General features: G+C 27.3%; 1 protein-coding gene across 2 annotated transcripts in view; it reads right to left on the bottom strand.

Moving 5' to 3' along the window:
• The window catches only part of LOC136973467 (RYamide receptor-like), a 36,685-nt gene extending 15,760 nt beyond the window's left edge, over positions 1-20,925 (bottom strand). For both annotated transcript variants that reach the window (XM_067268199.1, XM_067268200.1), the window contains exon 1: positions 20,493-20,925. In XM_067268199.1, the coding sequence (XP_067124300.1) occupies positions 20,493-20,878 (386 nt within the window). In that variant the 5' untranslated portion in view covers positions 20,879-20,925. The remainder of the gene's footprint in view (positions 1-20,492) is intronic.
• Positions 20,926-22,427: the final 1,502 nt, after the last annotated feature.

Here is a 22,427-nt window from a genome sequence, read left to right as displayed (position 1 = left end):
CAATATATATTCACAGAGGGAATATACATTTAAGTACGTCGTATAGATTCGAACTAAATATTCTGGATTATTTTGAGCATATTCGAGTACAATGGCTCAAAAAATTGTTTAAGATGAGATCCTCCATGTTCAATAAACAATTAACAGCATTTTAGAAACTTCCTAATAAGTTTATCGCTATCAAAACGTTTAGAAAGGCCAAAAATCAGTTCCTCGACATTCTCAATTAACTAATTTTTGGGCCTCACGTATACTGCGAGGATACGTTCAAGAATATTGCATAAAATATTGAATTAAATATCAATTTTTAATTACAAATATATAAAAAAGACACAAAAATATTACGTAACATCGATCTCGTAAGAGTATTTTTAACAATACCTTAGAATGTTCTGTAGATATCTCTTTATTGATAACCCTTCATGAAAAAATAAGAAAACGGCAGGAAAAGGGCAGAAAATACCCTTTAAGAAGTTAGTCTTTTTTACAAGTAGAAAACAACTAGATAAATTTTTTATGAGGTTTTTGAAATTTTAATGTAAAGTAAGAAGGAAAGACATTACTTAACATTTTCATGGAGCAAGAATATGCAAATTAGGTATTGTCTCACGAATGTAAATGAGACACTAACTGTATTTACATTCAGTGACATAATAATAATAAATATATGTATTACTTCTTTCATCAAAGAAAACTAAAAGCAGTTTTGTTGTATTTTCTATTGTCTTTTTTTTTGTTATCCTATTTAAGAGATTTTATAGATTTTTCTTCCTTTGTTTTAGGTATTTTATGAAGTGTATTTACTAAAAAGACCTTTTATTCTTCGATATACATATATATAATGAGAATATAAACCTTTTTATTTTGATATCTCAATTCAATTTGATTCGGAAGAGCATCGACTTGACTTTTCTCGTTTGATTTTTAAACGTAAATGTTTAGTCAAGTTCAAACAATGTTGACTTTAAGAAGGCATTTTTATGTTTTGTTTACTTTAAAATAGCTAAACCAATACTTTTCAGTATTTTTTGCATTTTGAATATATATTTTTTTTATATCTATGTTAATAATTTGTCAAAGGTGTTTTTTCCTTTCGTCTTTTTGTTTTCTTAACTTGAATAGTGTAATTTTCAATTTAAATACACACCATTCACAAATTTTCGAGTTCCTTAGTAAACTATTAATTTCTAAGAAATCTTGGAAAACTGACAACCAAACTGATGGATAAATAAATGAATGAATGAAGAACGGACAGACAAATAAACGTGCAAACAGACAAATGAATAAGCAAAGAACGGAGAAACAAATAGATGAATTAAGAGCTAAATGAATAACTAACGGACGGACACACGAATGTGCTGGCAATTCTTTAACTCAGTTTTCAGAAATTTTCCGTGAAAAGAAACCAAACCAACGGATGAACGAAGAACGGATAAGCAAACAGATAGCTAGGACTATACACCGAGCAGTGTTCCATTAAGTTACATCGAGGAATGGAACAGTAAGTACTTGCTGCGCAAGCTAGGAACATGGCTGGCAAGGATTTGGCCGTGGTGAGAAGTCCTATGCTCTTCAGTTTCCTGAGAAATGAAAGGATGAAGAAAAGAAAAGGCAGAGATCTGCTAAGTTCTTCTGTATGATGCTGAAGGAAACCTGTTAACGTATGCAGAGATCACAAGGACATCCTTAGGAGTTCGGCTTAATGTGCATAAAATGGATGTTAAGAGGGAAAGAAAGACTTCGTCTTTATTCCTTGTCTTGGCTTAGGAGACCACAAAAATGGGTAATTTATGAAATGATGCGTTTGATAATGTTCTATTGTTTGTGCTAAACCTTCGTCAAAATCGGATATGTTTTATGTTCGAAAATTTTTCTGGAACATGTTATGGGCTAGCAAGCCCATGATGGCTTGCTAGTCCAAAAATACTTAGACAAAAAGTTTGTTTGTATTTATTATAATCCTGAAAGCATTAAAAATCTGATTTATAAATTTTATTTACAAGAACGGACAGACACACAAACAAATTTTATATTAATTTTGTCCATACTCTGTACGTCATTAGTTACTTTAACAATTAAGCAAATAACGTATAGGTGAACGGATAAAATAACTATAAAATTGTCTAAATTCTTTTAGTTTGAGAAATCTGACAGACATGCAGACAAACGGAAAAAGACTAACAGCGAAAAACTTTTAACTCTCTTTGTAAAAACTTGGATATATTCAAACAGATGGAGGCTTTCCGACACGACAAACTGAGAGTTTTATTTAGCCGAACGGACAGACAATCGAACGAACATATCGACAGACGAGCAAAGTGGTTATAAAATTCTGTCCCTATATTTTAATTTCTGAGAAATCTGACAGAAGCGATCGAACAAACAAAAAGAACACAATTATAACACGAAATATTTATACTTATAAACAGATTTTTGGACATACAAGCAGACGAACGAAAATTTTACTACTGTAATTTTTAATTTAGAAAAAAGATATACAAACGGACGAACAAAATAAAAATTATTAAGAGAAAATGTTAGAACTTATGTGAAACTTTCTAATAAAAACAATCTTAAGAAATATATGATATAGGAAATAAAATCAAAGAACATGGAAAATTCAAGGTAATAAATAATTTTCACGTCTTCGACTTTCATCAAAATCGGTAGAAAGTTCGTAAGAAAGTTGTTAAGCTCTTATGTAAATCGGCTGACACCTGAACATAAAATTTATTTCACTCGAACCCTCTTCCATGCTTTTTATAACTTATCACATGTAAACTGATTGCAATGAGAATTTAAATCAAAACTTTCTTCCAATCGCTAATATTAGGAAATGTTATTTCTATTTTATTGTTCTGCATAAAAATATGAATGTATTCTTTCTCTTCTTAAGTATTTATTTTAGCATCTCGTCTGTATCTATGTCTTAAGTAGATACATACAGATAAGCATTCAGACGATAAGCTTTCATTCGCTCACTTGCTAATTCGTCCGTTTGATTGTCCGCCCATTCTTACTATTAAAACTTATGTTTGTCTGTGTGCTTGTCTGAAAAATCTGTCCATCTGTTTCAGTACAACTAAGTTAATTCCAGAGAATTTTGTCTTGTTTTCATCCCGTTGTTAATTCACTGATTACTCGCAAATAAAGGGTTAGAAAGAAAAAATTGTCCGTTCGTAGAATAATGTTTTAAAAATTTTTATGGATCCCACCTGTTCTCCTTCACCCGGCCGAACCCATAATAGGCATAAAAAGACCCTCTAAGGGCCCACAGGGCGAAATAATTAAAAAAAGAAAAAGTCTTTACTTGTACACTTGAAAGTTCGCCAAGTAGAAAGACCAAACAAGATCATTGTAGTCAAGCTTACTTAGAAACCTTAATTTGTTTAGTCATTTTCTACTTGGCAACCATTATTTATTTAGAAATTTCTTACTTGGAAACTATATTTTACTCGATGATCGTGTTTTAGCATACATTATCCACTATCTTTAAGATTCGTATCTTATCTACCGTAAATCGTGATCCACCACTGTATATAACCTATACAGTTCTCATCCTTCAAATTGATGACATGTTCGAAAGTCGCGTATGAAATTAAAAAGAAAAATCTATTCGATCGTTAAACGTAAATCAATTCTGTATTTTTATAACTAATCCATCAAAGATTTTAATTCTAGATGATCCACTTTACAACGATTGTATTTTAGATTATTTTTCTGTAGATTATATCTTCTTCGATATTTTCCAATCGAAAAATTTGATTTAGATAAATCTAAATGAATGTGTGTGTGTGTTTCTATCATGTTTGGCACATAATATAGTATTAACACAAAATGATCCATAAAATTAAGGATGATTATCATAAAAAATTATAATTTCATAAACAGCAATTTTTTTTCTTCCACAAACTCAATAGATTAAACAATGGTTCTAAAAGAACGCTTGAATCTAAGCGAAAACTGCTTCATGTACAAAATTTTAAGAGTTTTTGGAGATTTTATGAATAAAACTAAGTGTTAGTTATTGATGTAAACAGTATTATTTCTCATTTATGTTCATTGATGTTAATGCTATCCACTAACAGAAGAGTTGATGGTAACGACGACGATCAAGATGCACAAACTTTTTGAACATAATGAGGTATTCTTGATCACTTTTCAAGCTGTCGTGTAATGTAATGCTTACAGTATTATTTTCTGTTAATAATATTTTATTTTAAACACATTAAAATAATTTAATAAATAGAAAACACATTAATAAACTATATTTCTTCTAATTATCATCTAATTTTTTCCTTACAAACCTACAGTATTTAAACTCAGAATTTGTCGTAAATTCCAGGTGATTTTTATATAAATTCAACGTACCCTTCAACGTCTTTATGTAATACTTTTATACGCATTCTTTATTATTTTGCATTTGTGTTTCATTTTAAATACATTATTAAAATTGTTACTCTTTAATAAATCATTTTAAAACTGCATTCACTTAGAACGTTTTCCTGAAAATTTCCTTTTGAAGTTGGAGTTATAGTTTGTCTTTTATGTGATTAAAAAAATTATTTTCTGCTAATTATATTTTATTTCAAATACATTAAAATAATTTAGTAAACCGTGAAGACATTAATAAACTGTGTTTACCACCCAAACCTTTCCTGAAAATCCTTTATTAAAAGTCCGTTTACGTTTTAAATCTGTATTTAGAGACAATATTCCTATTATAAACCATAAATAAAAAATATATATATAAAAGGAAACTAAGAACAATTCTGTTTATGTGAAGATATTTGTTTAATTTTATCCCTCTTTCTTTCTATATATTTTTAACACCGATAAATCCCTTAAACTTTCAAATAAATCAAGCTATGTTTTTGCCAAAAGCGACAAATACCATTATTCACAAGGTTCTTACCGTTCTATATATAAATATAATGATTTATTTGAAGAATTAAATACACCTTACAATTCTAAATTGCAGTAAAAAACGTGCTTAGCATTCTACATCAAGCAATTTACGTGCTTCTGTTTGTATAAGAGGAGAAAAAACTAAAAAATTCCAAAAATTGAGTAATTTAAATTAAATACAAAAAAACAGTTAAACAACGAATTTGTAATTTAATTTATCTAATTAACAATTGAGCTAATATACTTTTGGAATAAAAATGTGATTTTTTTGGAGTGGAAACGTAGAAATTAATGATAAAAAGTTTGTTTTTTCCTTTAAAAAATACAAAAGTTTTAATTTAATTTACTGGAAAAATTGTAGTTATCATTGTAAAAAAGATTTATTTAATAAAAATACTCAACTAAATTAAGATAATTGTAATTAAGATATGAAGTATGACTGCAAATTAGAAAAAAGTATTCGAAATTTTAATTATCGATTTTGTTTTATGATGAATAAAAGGATGTAGAAGTTGTGTTAATGCATCTCGGAGGAATTTTGAAATTTAGCTCTGTCAGCAGAATCTTATGAGAGTTTCAGTTTTCATTGAATAAAGGGGATGGAAATGAAATTAATAACGATAAATCTCTTTGGTATCAGCTTCGTGTTTGGGGATATTTTAAAAATTTCAGTTTTTGCTATTGTTTGCAAGTGTTTGTATTTGCTGAGGAAAGTGAAAAAATGCGCGAAATATTCCAAACGATCTTTGAAAATATTCAGCAGAATATTAGCAATTCGATGAGAATTTATTAGAATATCCAAATATTGCTGAATTTTTCAGGTATTCAGAAATATGTTTTTCTTGGTGCTTCTTTCAACATGTTATATCATTTTCAGTGAGACTACGCTATCCTAGCAAGTGTATCGATATATGCCATTATTAACGAATCTCGAGCTGTTATGCCATTCTACTGATCTTGTTAACGTATACCATTCTAATGACTCCCCTAACATGATTTAATATTCTAAATACTCTTCCAAGATGATGTGTCTTTCTAGCAGTTCTATAAAATGTTACGCCATTCTTAATGATTCTGTAATACATCTTACACCATTCTGAAGATTTCCTCGAAATAAATCATTATAATGATTCACGATATAGTATCAATCTAATAATTCTCTCAATATATTATACCATTTTTATTAATTTCTTAATGATTCCAGATATATTTGAATAGTGTAACAAAATGTTATGCCGATTCTATGCTGATTTCTCACCAGATATTTCTTTTTTTAATGATTCGCATAGAATGGAACATGCCTCTTAATCATTTATTATTTTTAATGATGTTTACTTGACATTATGCTAAATTTCACATTATTCTGTCATGTTATAATTTAACATATTTAATCTCTTACGCGTATCGATTAATTATCATACATTAATTTACAAAAGATGAGCAAAGATCACGATATATATTTTATAAAATAACGTGTTCACTTTGTGTAAAGCCATCATCCACACTACATTAATTCTCTATAAATTAAAAATATTGGATAAAAGTCTTTTCCGATCGAATTGAGCAAAATCTAAAGTTTTACACGGTTCTAATTATCAATTTTAGAGTAAATAGAGCGATAAGAAACATTAATTCTTCTTAAAAAAATTATTGCGAATGACAGAACATTTGTGATATTTTAATAAATATTCGCCGTATCAAAATAATTATTTGGAATATTGATTTTTTTGCTTAAAAATATACTATAAATACCAGAATATACATTTTATGTCAAAGATTTTTTATTTTTAATTTTTGAAGTCTTAACGAGAAAATAAAGAGTTAACTTTGTAAAGGAAAAAATGGCATTTAATTAAAAACATCTTTGTTGTGAAACTGGAAAATTTTTTAAAATACATTTTGCGTAAATCCATTGATTAAATAAATTCTTTTCTCTTTCTGGTTTTGTTTTATTAGATATTGATTTAGTTTTTATTGTTCTTGAATCTTAAAAACTGGTTTTGTGCTAATATTTCATTTTCACTAAGAATTTCATTTGTTTTATGATGTAACTAGTAGGAACACGGCACAATCACACCGCTAATACATACATAATATAATATGAATAAAGGGTTAATGTTACCTATTGTGCCAAAATGGCGGCTCGTCTCTGATTCAAGGAAACAGAAGAAAGGAAACAGTGGGGACGCACATTCTAACCTAACCTAACCTATTCTAATAATTTGGTTGGTAATAATTATGGTAACTTATTAGAATAGGTTAGAATGTGCGTCCTCACTGTTTCCTTTCTTCTGTTTCCTTGAATCAGAGACGAGCCGCCATTTTGGCACCATAGGTAACATTAACCGAATAAAGTTCCTTTTACGTTTCTATTTGTTTTTGTTACAGTTACATAATTCTAAGGATATTTAGGAATCAATATATGGGATCATCCTAAGTTACGTAACGCTGTTTTTATGTTTTTCATCTATACCATCACACACTACGTAACGCGTGGCACACACCACCTTCAAAATTACCTGATGTGTATCCTGGACAGACTCCCTTTACTGTACTAAGGAATATTACACAACACAGAATTAGAAAAATAATTAGGAAAGTACTTAATAGATATATAACAACTATCAAAATACATGTACATTAGGACAACTTTTAAATAAAAATGTGCTGCAAGTACTTGAAATCATCGATTAAATCTTTGAAGCGCAAGACAAATAATGACAGTACTTCCGGTTTGCTGGAGTGCGGAGTTAGACTTGTATGATTGGCAAAATATAGTTCACGTGCCAGGAATGAAACTGATTCTGATTGGCTGACATTTTTCGATGCTTATATATATATATAAACAGTAATGGATTATAAAGATGAACATCATCATCATATCACTTTTTTTTTATTACAACTATTCTATATAATAGTAAAGTAATATAAAGGTTATAGAAAATAGAAGACAGTAAACGCTTGAGAAACAGAAAGTATGAAATTAATTAATGAAGCTCATTATAAGAGGAAAGACAGACCTGGAAGCCCCCAAAAATCATGACTACAAAATCTAAGAAAGTGGATTGGAGTGACAATTGTTCAATTGCTCAGAATAGTCCATATTACAATAATGTGGGTTTGATGGATTGCCGACGTTAATTGAGAATATAGCACCATAAGTAGACGAAAATATCCCAATAATCCGATGATGATAATGGAAAGCATTTAATTATTCTCTATCATCATTCGGCTATTCAGAATTAACTATAATAATGTAATATAGAGTATAATAGCAAATGATGATAAATCGAATGATTCAACCAAGAAAACAAACATGATAATTAAATCGCTACAATCTAACCAACAAAGATTATTTCCCAACGACCTGATGATGACAGTAAATAACTAAATGTTCTTTGTTATCAGGAAATAACTGCAATTATGTATGCAACATATTCAATAATGTAATCAATAGAATAATACAATAGTGGTAAATGCAATTGTTTTCTGATAAATCTAATAAATTTAATGATACATTAGAAACGATGATAATCATCATTACTCTTTATCATCGTCTGTAAGCAAGAAATATAATGTAGAAAAATAAGTTGAACGTAAAGAACAACTCATAACTCTTGAGACTAATTGATGATAATGATAATGACGATAATATCATCATCACATATTTACCACAAATTTTAAGTGTTTTTATATTCTGTTACACGGTAATCATCATCATCATTATCATTATCATGTGACAGAATGAGAATAAAACGCTTTTAAAATTCGGTGTTAAACTTAATGCTGTACGAATCTGTAATGAAAACTTTTCTCTGCAACAGAAATTCAATAAGACTAAAGTTTCAATATTTTTTTATTTTGTAGTTTTAGTAAAAAGAATAATTTACATTTTAAAAAATTCAGAATAGAAATCAATCTCGATTTATTTCCTTCAAGTAAAAAAACGAAAAAGAGAATAAATAAAAATCATAAATACAGTAATTTCTTAAGAACTTTTGCCTTTTTAGAATCATTGAATATTTTAAAGTTTTTCTAGAATTGAAAACATTTTTCAATATTATTTCCTATTTTTTTACTGCTCCTAAATTTATATATTTTGAATGCAATAAGTAGAAATCCACGGTTTGGCGATTAGAAAAATACCAAATAATTGCGAATTTAATACAAAAAAAAAAAATGTATATATAAATAGAAAATATGGAAAAACAAAGTACTTAAGAAACTTTTATTTTATACGAAAAAACTACATAAAAATAAGATGAATATAAAAGAGAGTTGTTTAGCTGATTCTCCAATAAAAATGAAAAGTAGCAGATATAATAGAAGGAAATTTATTTTCGAAAAAACACAAAAGAAAAACTCTATCAAAGTACTCTTAAACTCACCATTTACTTTAACTTGAAATTAATATTAATAGCTTTGTGTATATTGTGCAAGTACAGGAAATTTTTTAGGAATTTTTAGTTCTAAAATGGCTTAAAAGTAAATAAAGTTTTCTAAAGTTTTAAAGAAATTGTTTTGAAATTAATAAAAATCTATAAACAACAACAAAAAAAAAACGGAGTCTATTTTCTTCAGTTTAGACAAATTAAATCAATTGTGAAATGCTCTTCTAAAATCAAAAGTAATGGACATTTTCAATTTAATTGGCTTTTGTAAGTAACGAGTGCTATATTTTAAGTTATTTTTTATATTTTAAATATTATATATATAAAGATAATAAAAAAAATTAAAACTTTAGTTAACAATCAGGCAATCTTAGAAACTAACTTTGAAATGAGATTTATGACATTTTCTTTCTCTTTCAAACCATCAATTTTAATTGTTTCTTTGAAAATTATACACATTTTTAAAATAAAAAAAAACATAATAATTTATTAGTAAATTAGATTTGAAAAACACTTTTGTAGGTTTTCCTCGCATCATTATCATCACCATGATCCTTCTCTTTTTTTTCCCTGCTCTCTTTCATAATCTATAAACTATCGAGATTTTTTATATCTTTCAATTACTTGCCTGAAGTTAGTTTTTGCTCTGTTTCCTTGTTTTTTTTTCTTCTCTATCTTCAGGCAATAAAACTTTTTTAAATGTTTTTTTTTTGTTTCTTGTTGGACTCTTATCTTTTCATCATCCGGTACAATTTAAGAATCTCCTGAGTATTTTTATTTATTCTTTTTATAAGTTTACAATAAAAAAATTTTTTTATCGTTTTTTAATATTGAAAAATAATAAAGTTCTTTATTCACCTAATACTGTTTTCTTTCAACGACTTGACTTTAATTAAATTCGTTGAAACAGAAAATCAATATTCATAATATTCATATTAAAATTGAAGAGTTATCAATAGATAATTACAAAGGTGAATATTGAAATTACAATAATCATGTGAAATATTACAATGTTTCTTTATTTTTCTTGTAATTAGAGAAATATCAAATAAGAAATTCAACGACATGTAATTAAAATATCAAGATTTTATTCCCAATTATCTTTCTTCTTAACAGCCAAAAGAGCAAAAGGGAAGTCATTGAACGCTTACTCCCAGTAATGTTCAAAACAACCACTCAGTCGGTTTAACGAAACACAAAATTTATATTTACAGTAAAAATGTACAAATAATACAAATTAGAGTCACAATTAAATATGCACAAACACTAATCCAACGACAACCGACTATTCCCGTACAAATTCGTCGAAAGAACTCCTTACGATCAAACAGACTTGTAATTAACGAAACCTCCGAGTCAGGAACAAGTTCGTACTAAAACACTGGAGTTACTTTCCCCAGATTTCCGTGGCGTCCAACGAGAGAGTAAGTTAGCACTTCGATAACGACGATCTCAGATCCGATCCGATCCGATCCGATCTTAAATAGTCGACGGCGTTCGAACCCTGCTCCAATCACATTCGAATGTTTCCACAACGGTCGACCACCGGTCACCTTCCGCCGGCCAATCGTCCGTCGATCGTCAATTTGAAACTTAACGGTTCTTTCCAACGGACGTTCCTAACGGCCGTTTCTAACGGTTTTTCCGTTATGAAAGTTCGTTATATTAAAACAGGGCGGAAATCGCACGCCTAGGCGATTCCCAACCCTACACACCCGTTTCTAAAATTACAAAGATTTTAAACCTGCGATATAAAAAAAAACCATTGTCAAAAAATTACTATTAATGTGCGAAGATAAAGAATATAGAAAATATCAATCATAAGTATAAATCTTGGTATCTTGTAATACCAGCAACTGCTGTAGTTAAGAACTAACGTAATTTATTTGAAAACTTTCAAGAAAAAACAAGCCAGATACGGTTTTTTTATGTTGTTTTGTTTGTATTGTTTCTTCTTTAAAATAGAAACCATAGATATTTTTACGATAAAAAGCCAATTTATAGTGCATTTTATGATCCTCTCTGATCAATCATGATTACCTCTGAAATGGAAGAAACAAAAGAAGGAAGCAATAAAAGTCCTTCCAATGACGATAATGGTAAATTTAGAGCAAGAATTCTTACGTAATTAACTGTTTGGTAGTCACTCGGATATTTAGCATGCGATAGGGGAGCGTAACTTAAAGTTGGTAATCGATTAATCACTGTTGCAAGCGCACAAATGACATTCAATAACCAATATAAGTTAGAAGCTATCTTTTTAGCTCTTTTCTTTTCGAACAAATTCAGATAATTTGTACATATGATAGAAATATAATCGATACGTTCTAGATTTTTTAGAAATCAATAAAAGTACCATTTTTTGTAGTTAAAAAAATAACTGCAGGAAAAAGATTCTCTCGAGTAAAAAGAAGTGTTATCCGTCAGCTGGGATAATAATAGTCATTTTTTCAATATAGTTTTCCCGTTTTAATCAGGAAATGGAGGAAGTGTAAGATGAATTTTATACCCTACAAACAAAAGTGGGTGTAAACAACAAAAGTTTTTTTTTTTTTTTTTTTTTTTTTAAGAGAAGAAAAAGTGATATCATGAAACATGACTTCAAAAGTAATCAAAAAATCATTAGTTATGAACCAAATCTTCATTTATATAATTGAGATTTATGCGTCTTTTCGTAGTCTAAGGAGTTACTAACAATGTGCTATTAATATGTAATTTGCAATTTAACCCTTTACGTGACGAAGTGGAGTCGAAAATAGCTCTCTATTGTAACGGTGTGTATTCGTTTCAAGGTTGGAATTATAACAAACGATCAATGGCAACTTTTTTGATTTACGACTTCTCTACTATTAGCCAGCTAAATCTAATAATTTGTCTCTCTAACTTGCACAGCTAGAAGTGAAATTACGTCCTGTCGTTCTTTGTTACAAATTGTCCGCTTTGTAAAATTATCTCGTTTCAAAACTTCTACATTTAACAACTCGAGAAACTCGCTTATGATACCAACGTGTAAATTCTTGCTTAACTATTTTGATAAGTTTAATCTTATATTAAAAAAAAAAAAAAATACCAGATAATATATGTCATACAGAGGATTCGAATGTCATAGACATGACATTTATTATTATTTTTTCATATTTTTACTTTAGATCGTTTTTGCATCACAAAAAATCTGACACAATATTGAAAGATAATATGTGAGACTCGTGAAGGATTTTCCTGCATCTTATACACGTACGAATTTTATTTTGAGAAAAGGAAATAAAAAATCGATTTTAAAAATTAAATATCTGTTATAAAATCCAGAAAATACAGTTTATTTTCTATATATTACACAAAACTTTGAAAAAAATTATAATTTTATCAATTATCTTCTTATAGCCTCAAGATATTAGGACATTTGAGGAGCCTCAGGTATATTAAAATTTATATTGTATATACTGCATTATGTTAGGATGTGTGGCAATCAAATAAAGGTTAATATAACCTACATAAAATTATAATAATATAACTACAATTGCTCATGCATGCCATTAAAATAGTTCTAGTTTCTGAGAAATATAGCAGACATACACCGAAAAGTCTGCAAAAAGCCAAATCCAATATCATTTCCGTACCGATAGACACGATGACATACAGAAAGAATAATGAATACAATAGATTTTAATTTTTTTTCTATTATATACTAGAATCCAATAACTCTTACAGCAGTTCTGAATACATTATTTATTAGCATTACAGCGTATTGTACACCTACATATGTATGATATATGTTTGGCAACATTTTATAAATGAGAATTTATAATTTGGCCTTATATAATGCTTATATAATGGTATTTGTGGGCAACAAATCCTATTAAAGTTGCTATAGTTTCTGAGAAGTCTAGCAAACATAAACTGAACAGACTGAAAAAAAAGAACATATCGCTTCCATACGGATAAACAAACTGACGTACAGAAGAATACAATGGTTTTTTTAATGGTTTTTCTACGATTGTATATACCAATCAGTATTCTCTTACAGCAGATACGAGTACATTATTTATCAGATACTAACGACATAAAGTTATATATTAAAACCTAAAGCAATTTATTATATTTATTCATTGAATTTATCATAACTAAATTGAATTCACGATTTTCATTAGACCCGGCACACATTGAATAACGATTAACAATTATATTTGCACATTAAATAAATTCAGTATAACAAAGCTTACGTGCTGTTACCACGAATGGCTATTGTTTTGCACAGGTTGCTAAGCAAGAATATTCAATAATTGGACAAACATCCTAATTTAAAAGAAGGAAAATAAAAAATTCAATAATTGATTCGTGTCTCACTGTAAACTTAGATTTTAGAGCCAATTATGCGCTTACCTAATCACTTTATTAATTTTTTTATTTACTTTTCTTATAGTAAAAAGTATTTTCACAAAGACTTTGCTTATAGTACGGTAAGAATAAGAAAAATAATTGATATTTTCAGTAAATTAGTATCAAATTTCCAATTCTTAATTGATGTTTTTGCTTATTACAAACAATAACAAAATTAAGTAAATTTTGGCTTTAACAAAAGAAATTAATTATGTAAACTAGGGTAAAAAATTCTAACTATTCAATAGATTTTTTGTTCAATTAATGCAAAATTCCGATTGCTAAATTAAGGCAAAATACATAAATTACGGTATCAAAAAGCATTTGAATAATCAGAAATTTTGTCTCTAATTTACATGAGTGATTTTTTATTAAATTACAGCCAAATTTTACGTATATTAAAAAATTATTAATTAATTTAAAATTTTTCCGATAAGCAAAAATTATAAATTAACAATGGAAATTTTGGTCGAAAAATTCAATTGAATAACTAAAATTTTGGCACAAATTTACATTATTTTTTTGTTAATATATGTAAATTTTGTCCTGATTGAAATGATTTTCGTGTTAAATTAAACACGAAAATCGATTAATTAGAATTTTTGCCTTAATTCACATAATTAATTAGTTTTTTTTGTTCAATTAAACAAAAATTTGCATATATTATTCCTTTTTCTGTTAGCAATAAGCAAAAATCGTCAATTAGTAATCGAGATTTTGGCACTACTTTGCATATATAACCGATTGTTTTTGTTATTTACAGTAAATAATCAATAAAATGCAGGTGTTTTTTTTAGAAAAGTGGTAATTTAAGCGCCAGTTTATCATAAAAAAGTCAGTTAAAAGCTAGATCGATGGTAATTATTGAGAGTATTGCTTTTAGTAATTTGACATTTTATTAAAAAGGGAAAAAAATGTATAGAATCAAATGGGATAATCTAGTAAATAGCTTCGTGATTAGGCCATTGGCAGGTTATTTCCGTCTGTTCTAACCAAAACTAGTTACAAGAAAGAGAGTTGACATCAGCCGATCAATAAACGTTGCTGGTTTTTCTTTGATACTTCAGTAATAACATATGTACTTTAGGGATTTATAAACATTCATAATAAGCAAAGAAAAATATAACTTTTCGTGTTATCGACTGAACTCATTCATTATCCTGTAGAGAGAGACGAAGAATGTAGAATACACAACCCCTGTTTACAGTTAACCTTGTACGCATTGGATGAAATCAATCAGAATTCTGCTAGGAACTATTGAATTTTTGAGGCTCATACGATTTTTATAAATGGTTTATAATCTGTACTCACTTGGCGTTTTGTTTCTTCTAGAAAATAACCACACCTAGATACAATTTTTTTTTCTTGAATTCGTGCATAGCACGCAAACGTCGCTTCACCTCTTTGTAGAGAAAACGATCGTTGAATATAATGGAAAAACCGATTTTTTAAGGTAGAAACGATCTATTTTAAGTTAATATCTCAAAATATCTTCTAATAATAGGTATTATTTTACAAAAAAATAAGTAGTAATTTTATAAAATTTCTGAAACGGAATTTATCATTTAACATTAATACGTTGTACGACTTTTAGATTACTTTTAAGTGATTTTATTAGTGACATTCAGCTGAAATTTCTTTTAAAAAATGATTAAATTTAATCTCAGAGTTATGTAACAAGTGAATAAGCTTATTTTTAAAATTTTCATTTTGTTTTTACATACGAATTACTTTTCTTGTAATGTCTTTTTTGCGCTTTATTAAATCCTTCAAACGTTACATAAATAGATTTAAAATTCGAATAAAGTCGGTTATTTTCGATAAAGTTTGTTAGAAACAATATGTTTAATGGTTACTTACATAAATTAGAATGTTTTTCTAATTTATGTAAGTAGTTTTTGGGCAGTTTAACCTACGCAGAGTTTAATGTTTTAGATATTCATTAGTTACAACCAAAAATTCGTTATAATGAAAACCAGCTTTCTTACAAAGCTTTTTCTAAGAAAATGAGGTGAGAAGTGGTTTTAATTATAGACATTATACAAAAATTATAATATATATTAATAGCTATTCGTGTAAGTTGTACACAAATCAAGGTTACACGAAAGACTCGCTCCCTCTTACATATAAAGAATAGTGGACAAAGACCTACACGTGGAACAATATTAAAAAACCATTTAAAAGATCCATAAACAGTTAATACGGGATTTATCCATTACAGGAGACATTTATGCAAAATGACCTTTCGGTAGCACAACATGAATTCATAATATACATTTTTATCTATATATAGAGATGAGAATTATTCTCATTTATCATGTATTGATTTAATATTCCCTGGTGGCTCTTGATATACGTTTTGCCTGACTTCTAACATTTTAAAAAATCGTTTCACAAACTAATAAAAGTTTGATTAGATGATCGTCTCGACTTAGGATCATTTTTGATGTATTTTAATAGACTTAAATCGTGTTTTAGTCAGATTAAATGTGTAGTTCTTTATTGATATAGAGTATAACTTTGGTATATACAATCAGTACGAAATACTTACGCTATATAAATTGATACACACTAAATACTTACAGAAACTTAATTGGTAACAAAGACTGTACTTAAATGTTGCTTTAACATAAATTATGCATACGTTTCTTCATAATTCCTTAAAGGATAAACTGTAATAACGCTTTATTGTTTAGATATAAAGTATATCCATGCATTCTATGAAGCATTATTGCATAGAAGTAGAAGAATATAGATTAACTAACTACAGTTTGTTAAAGAAATTAGCAAATTTTTAGATTTTCTTTAATGTTTAAATCCTTATTTTTCTTCTATAAATATAGAAAATTAATAAAATTTGAAATTTATTTTACCTTCCATTTTTGCGTAGATGATTCTTTCACCTTATATTTTCTGCTTCATAAATAAGTTTTCATCAAAATTCAGTATCACATGATAAAGTATACTTAGATACTTTCCCAAAACATTCTTATGGTCTAAGTTACCTTATTAAAGAAATATTAGGATCACTTTAGGATTCTATATAGTAGATTCAACAAAGCTCTCTCTTACGGTTCGGCAATCTTTAAAGCTACAATAGAATCCTGGAAGAGTCCTGCATTTATTTAACAAGATAATGAGTTTTAGTAAGCTTTGATTCAAAAATTACTAGAACTCTTCTACACATCACTCTTATAATTATAACAGTGATGAGTAGAAGAGTTCAATGAATCCTTAGCTTACATTCATTGTATTATATATTGAATGTTAAAAAACAAAAATATATTAGCTGTTATACGTTTGAGTGAAAGTATAAGGACCTTTTCCTTTAAGTTTTAAAGAGAAAAATATGATAATATTAAAGTACAACCACTTAAAATAAAAAAAAAGGATTTAAAAATGGTCATATTAATCTAACTTATTATCGAACAACTTGAACTTTTTTAAAAATGTTTATAAGGTAAACATACCGTGTTAGTTACTAAATTTAAAAAGTTTTAAAATATAATATAACAGTATAAATTGTTTAATCCTAAATTTAACATCGGCTTAAAATATAAACTGCGCGCACTGTTTATTAATTTTTTTTTCCTCTTCTATATCTTTTATATATATCCTGTTCCATGTTTATATACTAATATAAGTAGATGTATTTATAATCAAAAAAAGCTTAATATAAACTTATCAGATATCAATATCAGGCACCTATTTTACAATAAAAAATCCTGAAAATCAAGCTTTATCAAGTGATACTACTTTCGACTGCTACTAAGTTATTAATAAAGGTTTACATACAAGTATATATATAATATAGGATGTATTCATGTCTGGATTCTGATATACGATAGAACTACAAGAAGATAAATAGGTACGGTTAACCTGTGAGCTATTAAGTAGATAAATAAAGATCAAAGATATATATATATATTTATAGAGATTTACGAAATATTAATAATTTAAAATTTATCGAACTTTTAAATACTTTTTTGGCATATTTTTAAATATTTCAAATTATTAAAGTAAACTGTCACTTCCATTTTTAGCTTATTTTTTTGGAAATTTTTATTATATAATCAATCATTTTCCAATTATGTTAAGTAGGTATTTTATTTTATATTTTTTATGTACTTTAATAGTAATTAAAGTTTGATTTACATAAAAGTCCTTTTTTTCTAATAAATTAATCTCATAATTTTTATTTAAAAGCTCTTCTACCTCCCTTCTTTTCCTCGCTTTAACGTTAGAAAAGATTATAAGCTTGATAATAACAGAAAATATTTTATTTATGATTTTATATATTATTCCATTATATACTAAGTTCTCTCCGTTGAATGTATAATAATATTTTTATGTAATTTACAGTTTGTACACGTATAACTGCACAATTCATGATTAGAAAGTATTGAGTAAAATGACAAACATTGTTAATTTCATTTACAATTTTCTTTTGGGCATTCAATTAATTTAATTTACCAATTTTTTAAATGAAAGTTTTATTCAAAATATATTTACTTTTACAAATAAATTATTAATAAAGTTATTAAATCAAATGTTTAATATATCTTCACGTAACGCATCACTGATTTCTATCGGTATGAAAAGTGCGACTAACAATGCTTATCTTTCGAGTTAGAGCATTTTAATTCATCAAACGAATGGAGTAACAGATAATATAAATGCATAGAATTTCTAATTATGCAAATTTGTTCTTGTCATTTTACAAAATATCAACTTTATTATTTAAAAAAATTAATTACAAATTAAATTTTACCAACGCTTCTATGACCAATACATTTCTCGAATTTCTCTGATTAAATCTGAAGTACCACGTGTATTTTTGGAAAAGTTTTGGTTAAATATAAGCAGTAGACTGCTTTTTTTTTACAAAGTTTAAACATCAATTGATAAGAATTTACGTATTAAGTTAAGGAAAATCTTATCAGATTAGGAAATTGTGCCTTGTAATCAATGTAGATAGAGCACTCAAGTGATATTTAAGCAAAATAGCAAAAAAACAAATGAAAGTATTTTTGTTTATTTATCTAAGTGTTCTTTAAATGTGATAAAAACTAAATGTTGTGTATGTTATATGTCAATTTAATTATGGAATGACCTTTCAGTTGCTTCGACAAATAACATATCTGTATAACATACATATATTATATAAAATATAATTAAAAAATAGACGAATTTAGATTAATTATTTAATTTCTAAAAAAAAATAATAATATAACAATTTTAAAATTTAAATTAGGCCAATGAAATTAATTCTAATATTTTACGATACAAAATATTTATCTAATTATTATAAAATCGAATATTTTAAAAATAGTTTCTAGTAATTACATACATTATCTATAGAAACGTCTATTAATATATTGTAAAATAAGTATTGTAGATCGATTATACTATATAAAAGTAGTTTATATCGTAAATAAATAACGAACTTTATTAATATTGTTTTTTTATATTTATTTTATTCTTTTATTGTATTAATATTGAATTTGTTTATTTTATATTATTTATCATTGTTTTATAGAAAATCTGGAACATTCTGACTAGTGAATGATTTTCTGTGTATATAATACTGTATAAAGCATTTTTTAAAATAAATATAAATATATAAGGGTGTGTGCGTATATTTATTATGCTCACACCCTATAAGGACGTTCAAGCATGTGTGCGTGCGTGCATGCTAGTAAGTGAGAGTATGTGAATATATATGCGTGCATACACATACTATTTTATAATTTAACTTTTTTAATTGCTATATATTTTAGAAATTATTACTAAATATAGAAAGTACTGAAACTAATATACATAAACACCCAAAGTTTATATATAGTGAGTATGAGTATGTGAATGTCTGTCCCTTTACTCTTAATCTTAAACAAATATTTAATACCATTTAAAATAAAGTAATTAAAAACATAATACCCTATTTAAATCTTAAATCTAAGGAAACTGTCTAAAATATCATTTTAAGTGAGAATTATTTCAACCATAAATAAAAAATTAAAAAAAAATACACCTTTTCATCCTTTTGATATAAAGTATATTTTAAACTTATTAAGTTTAGATGGTAATCTTTTATAGATCAGTTATTTATATATATATATATATATATGTGTGTGTAGTATTTGTAGCATCACAAAATTCTCATCTAGAAGAATACTTTAGATCATATTTCAATAACAACTTGAAAGTATCTCGTTTATCACCATTCGTCATCTTGCCCTTTAATACCTTTTTTTTAATATAATAACAGGTTAACTTATTCTAATAGATTATAATGTTTATTTTTAACTGTAATAAGATCAAAGGTTAAAATTTTTACACGTTTAAATCGATTTTACACATAATAAATATATTCATTAGAAGAAGTCTATCCGAATATCGTTGTTAAGAACTCGAAAGATTTTTTTTAAGGTAAAATATTCACTTTTTAACTTTGTTATGAGGGAATATCAAAGTAAGTAGCGTATGTATTCACAGAAAAATTTATTTATTTTACCCGCTTATAGATGTAAGAATGTCAGTTTATATAAAATAATTTGCAAATATTTACTTTATTGACATAAAGCTTACGGATAAATAGAATTTATTGTTATATAATCGAATATTTTATCGGGTAAATTCTATATAATTTACATGTCTATAGATTATGTAAATAATAATCGATTTCTGTGTAAACTTTTAGAAAACGTATACACTACAGTAAACTATTTGAGTTATTTTCAGATTAAATTGTTATAAGAGTTAGAAGTAATATTTACATAGAGTTAGAAGTTAGTAGTGAATGAAAGCATTACTTACCTATCGACACCGATAACAGCTAACGTATACACACTGACTATAACAGAACAATGCTGCATAAACTGTACGAAAGGGCAGAAATTCGGATCAAATATCCAACGACCAAACATAAAATCTGTGTAAGTAAACGGGATAGAAAATATGGCCATAGTTATATCGGATAAAGCAAGATTAATCAAGAAGATTCTTAATTCTCTCGATGATCTTTTACCAGTTAAAAGTACTATAACAACTGTTATATTCCCAGCAAATGCCATTATAGCCGTTAAAGAATATAAACTGATTAAAAATGCTTGCATTTCTGGACCCAACGCATCGAGTGATGTTATATTATATTCCATATACATAATATCGGTATCGTTTGACGAAATCGAATCATATTCCATGATTAGTTAGAATGGGAGAGTTAGAAAACAAGAGAAAAGATCGAGTGTGTCACAGTCTACCTGATGCTCACTTTGGTGTGGCGATACACGTTGTTAGTTGTCTGAATTTCGACCAATGAAAGAAGGGGTGGTGCCGCACAAGCAGGCGCTGTGAGATGTTTGACAGCCAAACGCTTTCTCCCCTCTTGTGTGATGCAATCTTTGCTCTTCCTGTATGCAAAATTTTCATAATCCTTCCTAGCGAATTTCTAGGTAATAATGCTAATTTTAAATTCTCTTTAATTACAAGTTAATTCTAACTAATTTTATACTTTAAATTACTTTAGTTATTATCGAGTTAAAATGTTTATTAATTGCTTTTAACTGATGTTACTTGCCTGAAAATGTGTTTAAATTTACAATTGTTTAAACGTTTACAGTTGACGGGGATTTGAAACAAAATGTCTTAATGAAAAACCGTAAATTACGTTTAAGAAGATAATACGAATAGAGTTCAAAGTTCATTAATTTGATCGGAATTTGGAACAAAAATGGAATTTCTCATCGACTGAATTCACATTTACTGGATAATGGAACTTAACATTAATATAAACATAGACCACAATACTCTTATTGTTATGCTGGGTACTAACTTATGGAAATTCTCACTAACTGTAATCTTAGACGATAATTTAATTTCCATAATAAATTTTGGTATAAAATTAACAAAATATTTAATAAAAATTGTTTTAGATGATAACTTTCTTTCCATAGCTAAAGCTGGATTGAATGCCATTACATTTGTACTAAATTCGAATTGGGATGAAAGTATCATTTACGTTATCAAATTTATTCTACGTTTATGGAAATTATTATTTATTATCATTTTAGACGATAATATAATTTTTGTATTAAAGTTCGCTTTAAAGTTAATAAGATGCTTTTTATTAATTATCATGGACGAGAATGTTGTAGCAGTGTTCAGGTTCAACGTCAAGTTATGCAAGTTACTTATACTCTTAATGCTAGACGAAAATATACTTTATTTACTAAAATTCAGCGTAAAAATTTCTCAATTATTTGTGAATCTCAGCCTAAATGATACCTCCATTTCCGTAATCATATTCGCCATTAAGCTATGGAAATTCGTGCTGATTCACGTCCTAAACGAAAATATACTTTCAGTATTGATACTTGTCATTCGTTTATGGAAATTTCTACTCATGTTAACATTCAATGAGCAAGTAGTTTACATAGTTATGCTTAGTATAAGATTATGCAATGCCCTATCGCCTATAGTACTGAACGAGAACATAATTTCTATAACTATGATCAGCATCAAGCTATGGAAATTATTACTGAATTTAATCTTTGATGAGAATATTGTCAGCGTTATATTCTTCAGTTTCAATTTATTTAAGCTTTTATCATCATTAATACTGGACGAAAATATAGTTATAGTATTCATGTTTGCTGTTAAAATATGGAAATTAATGATAACATTATTCTTCGACGAGAACATGGTTTTCGTAATAATTGTCTGGTTGAGATTATTAAAATTGTTAATAAC

This window comes from Centruroides vittatus, unplaced genomic scaffold (assembly GCF_030686945.1).
Source record: "Centruroides vittatus isolate TY-2023 unplaced genomic scaffold, ASM3068694v2 contig_3175, whole genome shotgun sequence".
NCBI classification, from domain to species: domain Eukaryota; kingdom Metazoa; phylum Arthropoda; class Arachnida; order Scorpiones; family Buthidae; genus Centruroides; species Centruroides vittatus.
This window is presented reverse-complemented; position numbering and strand designations above follow the sequence as displayed.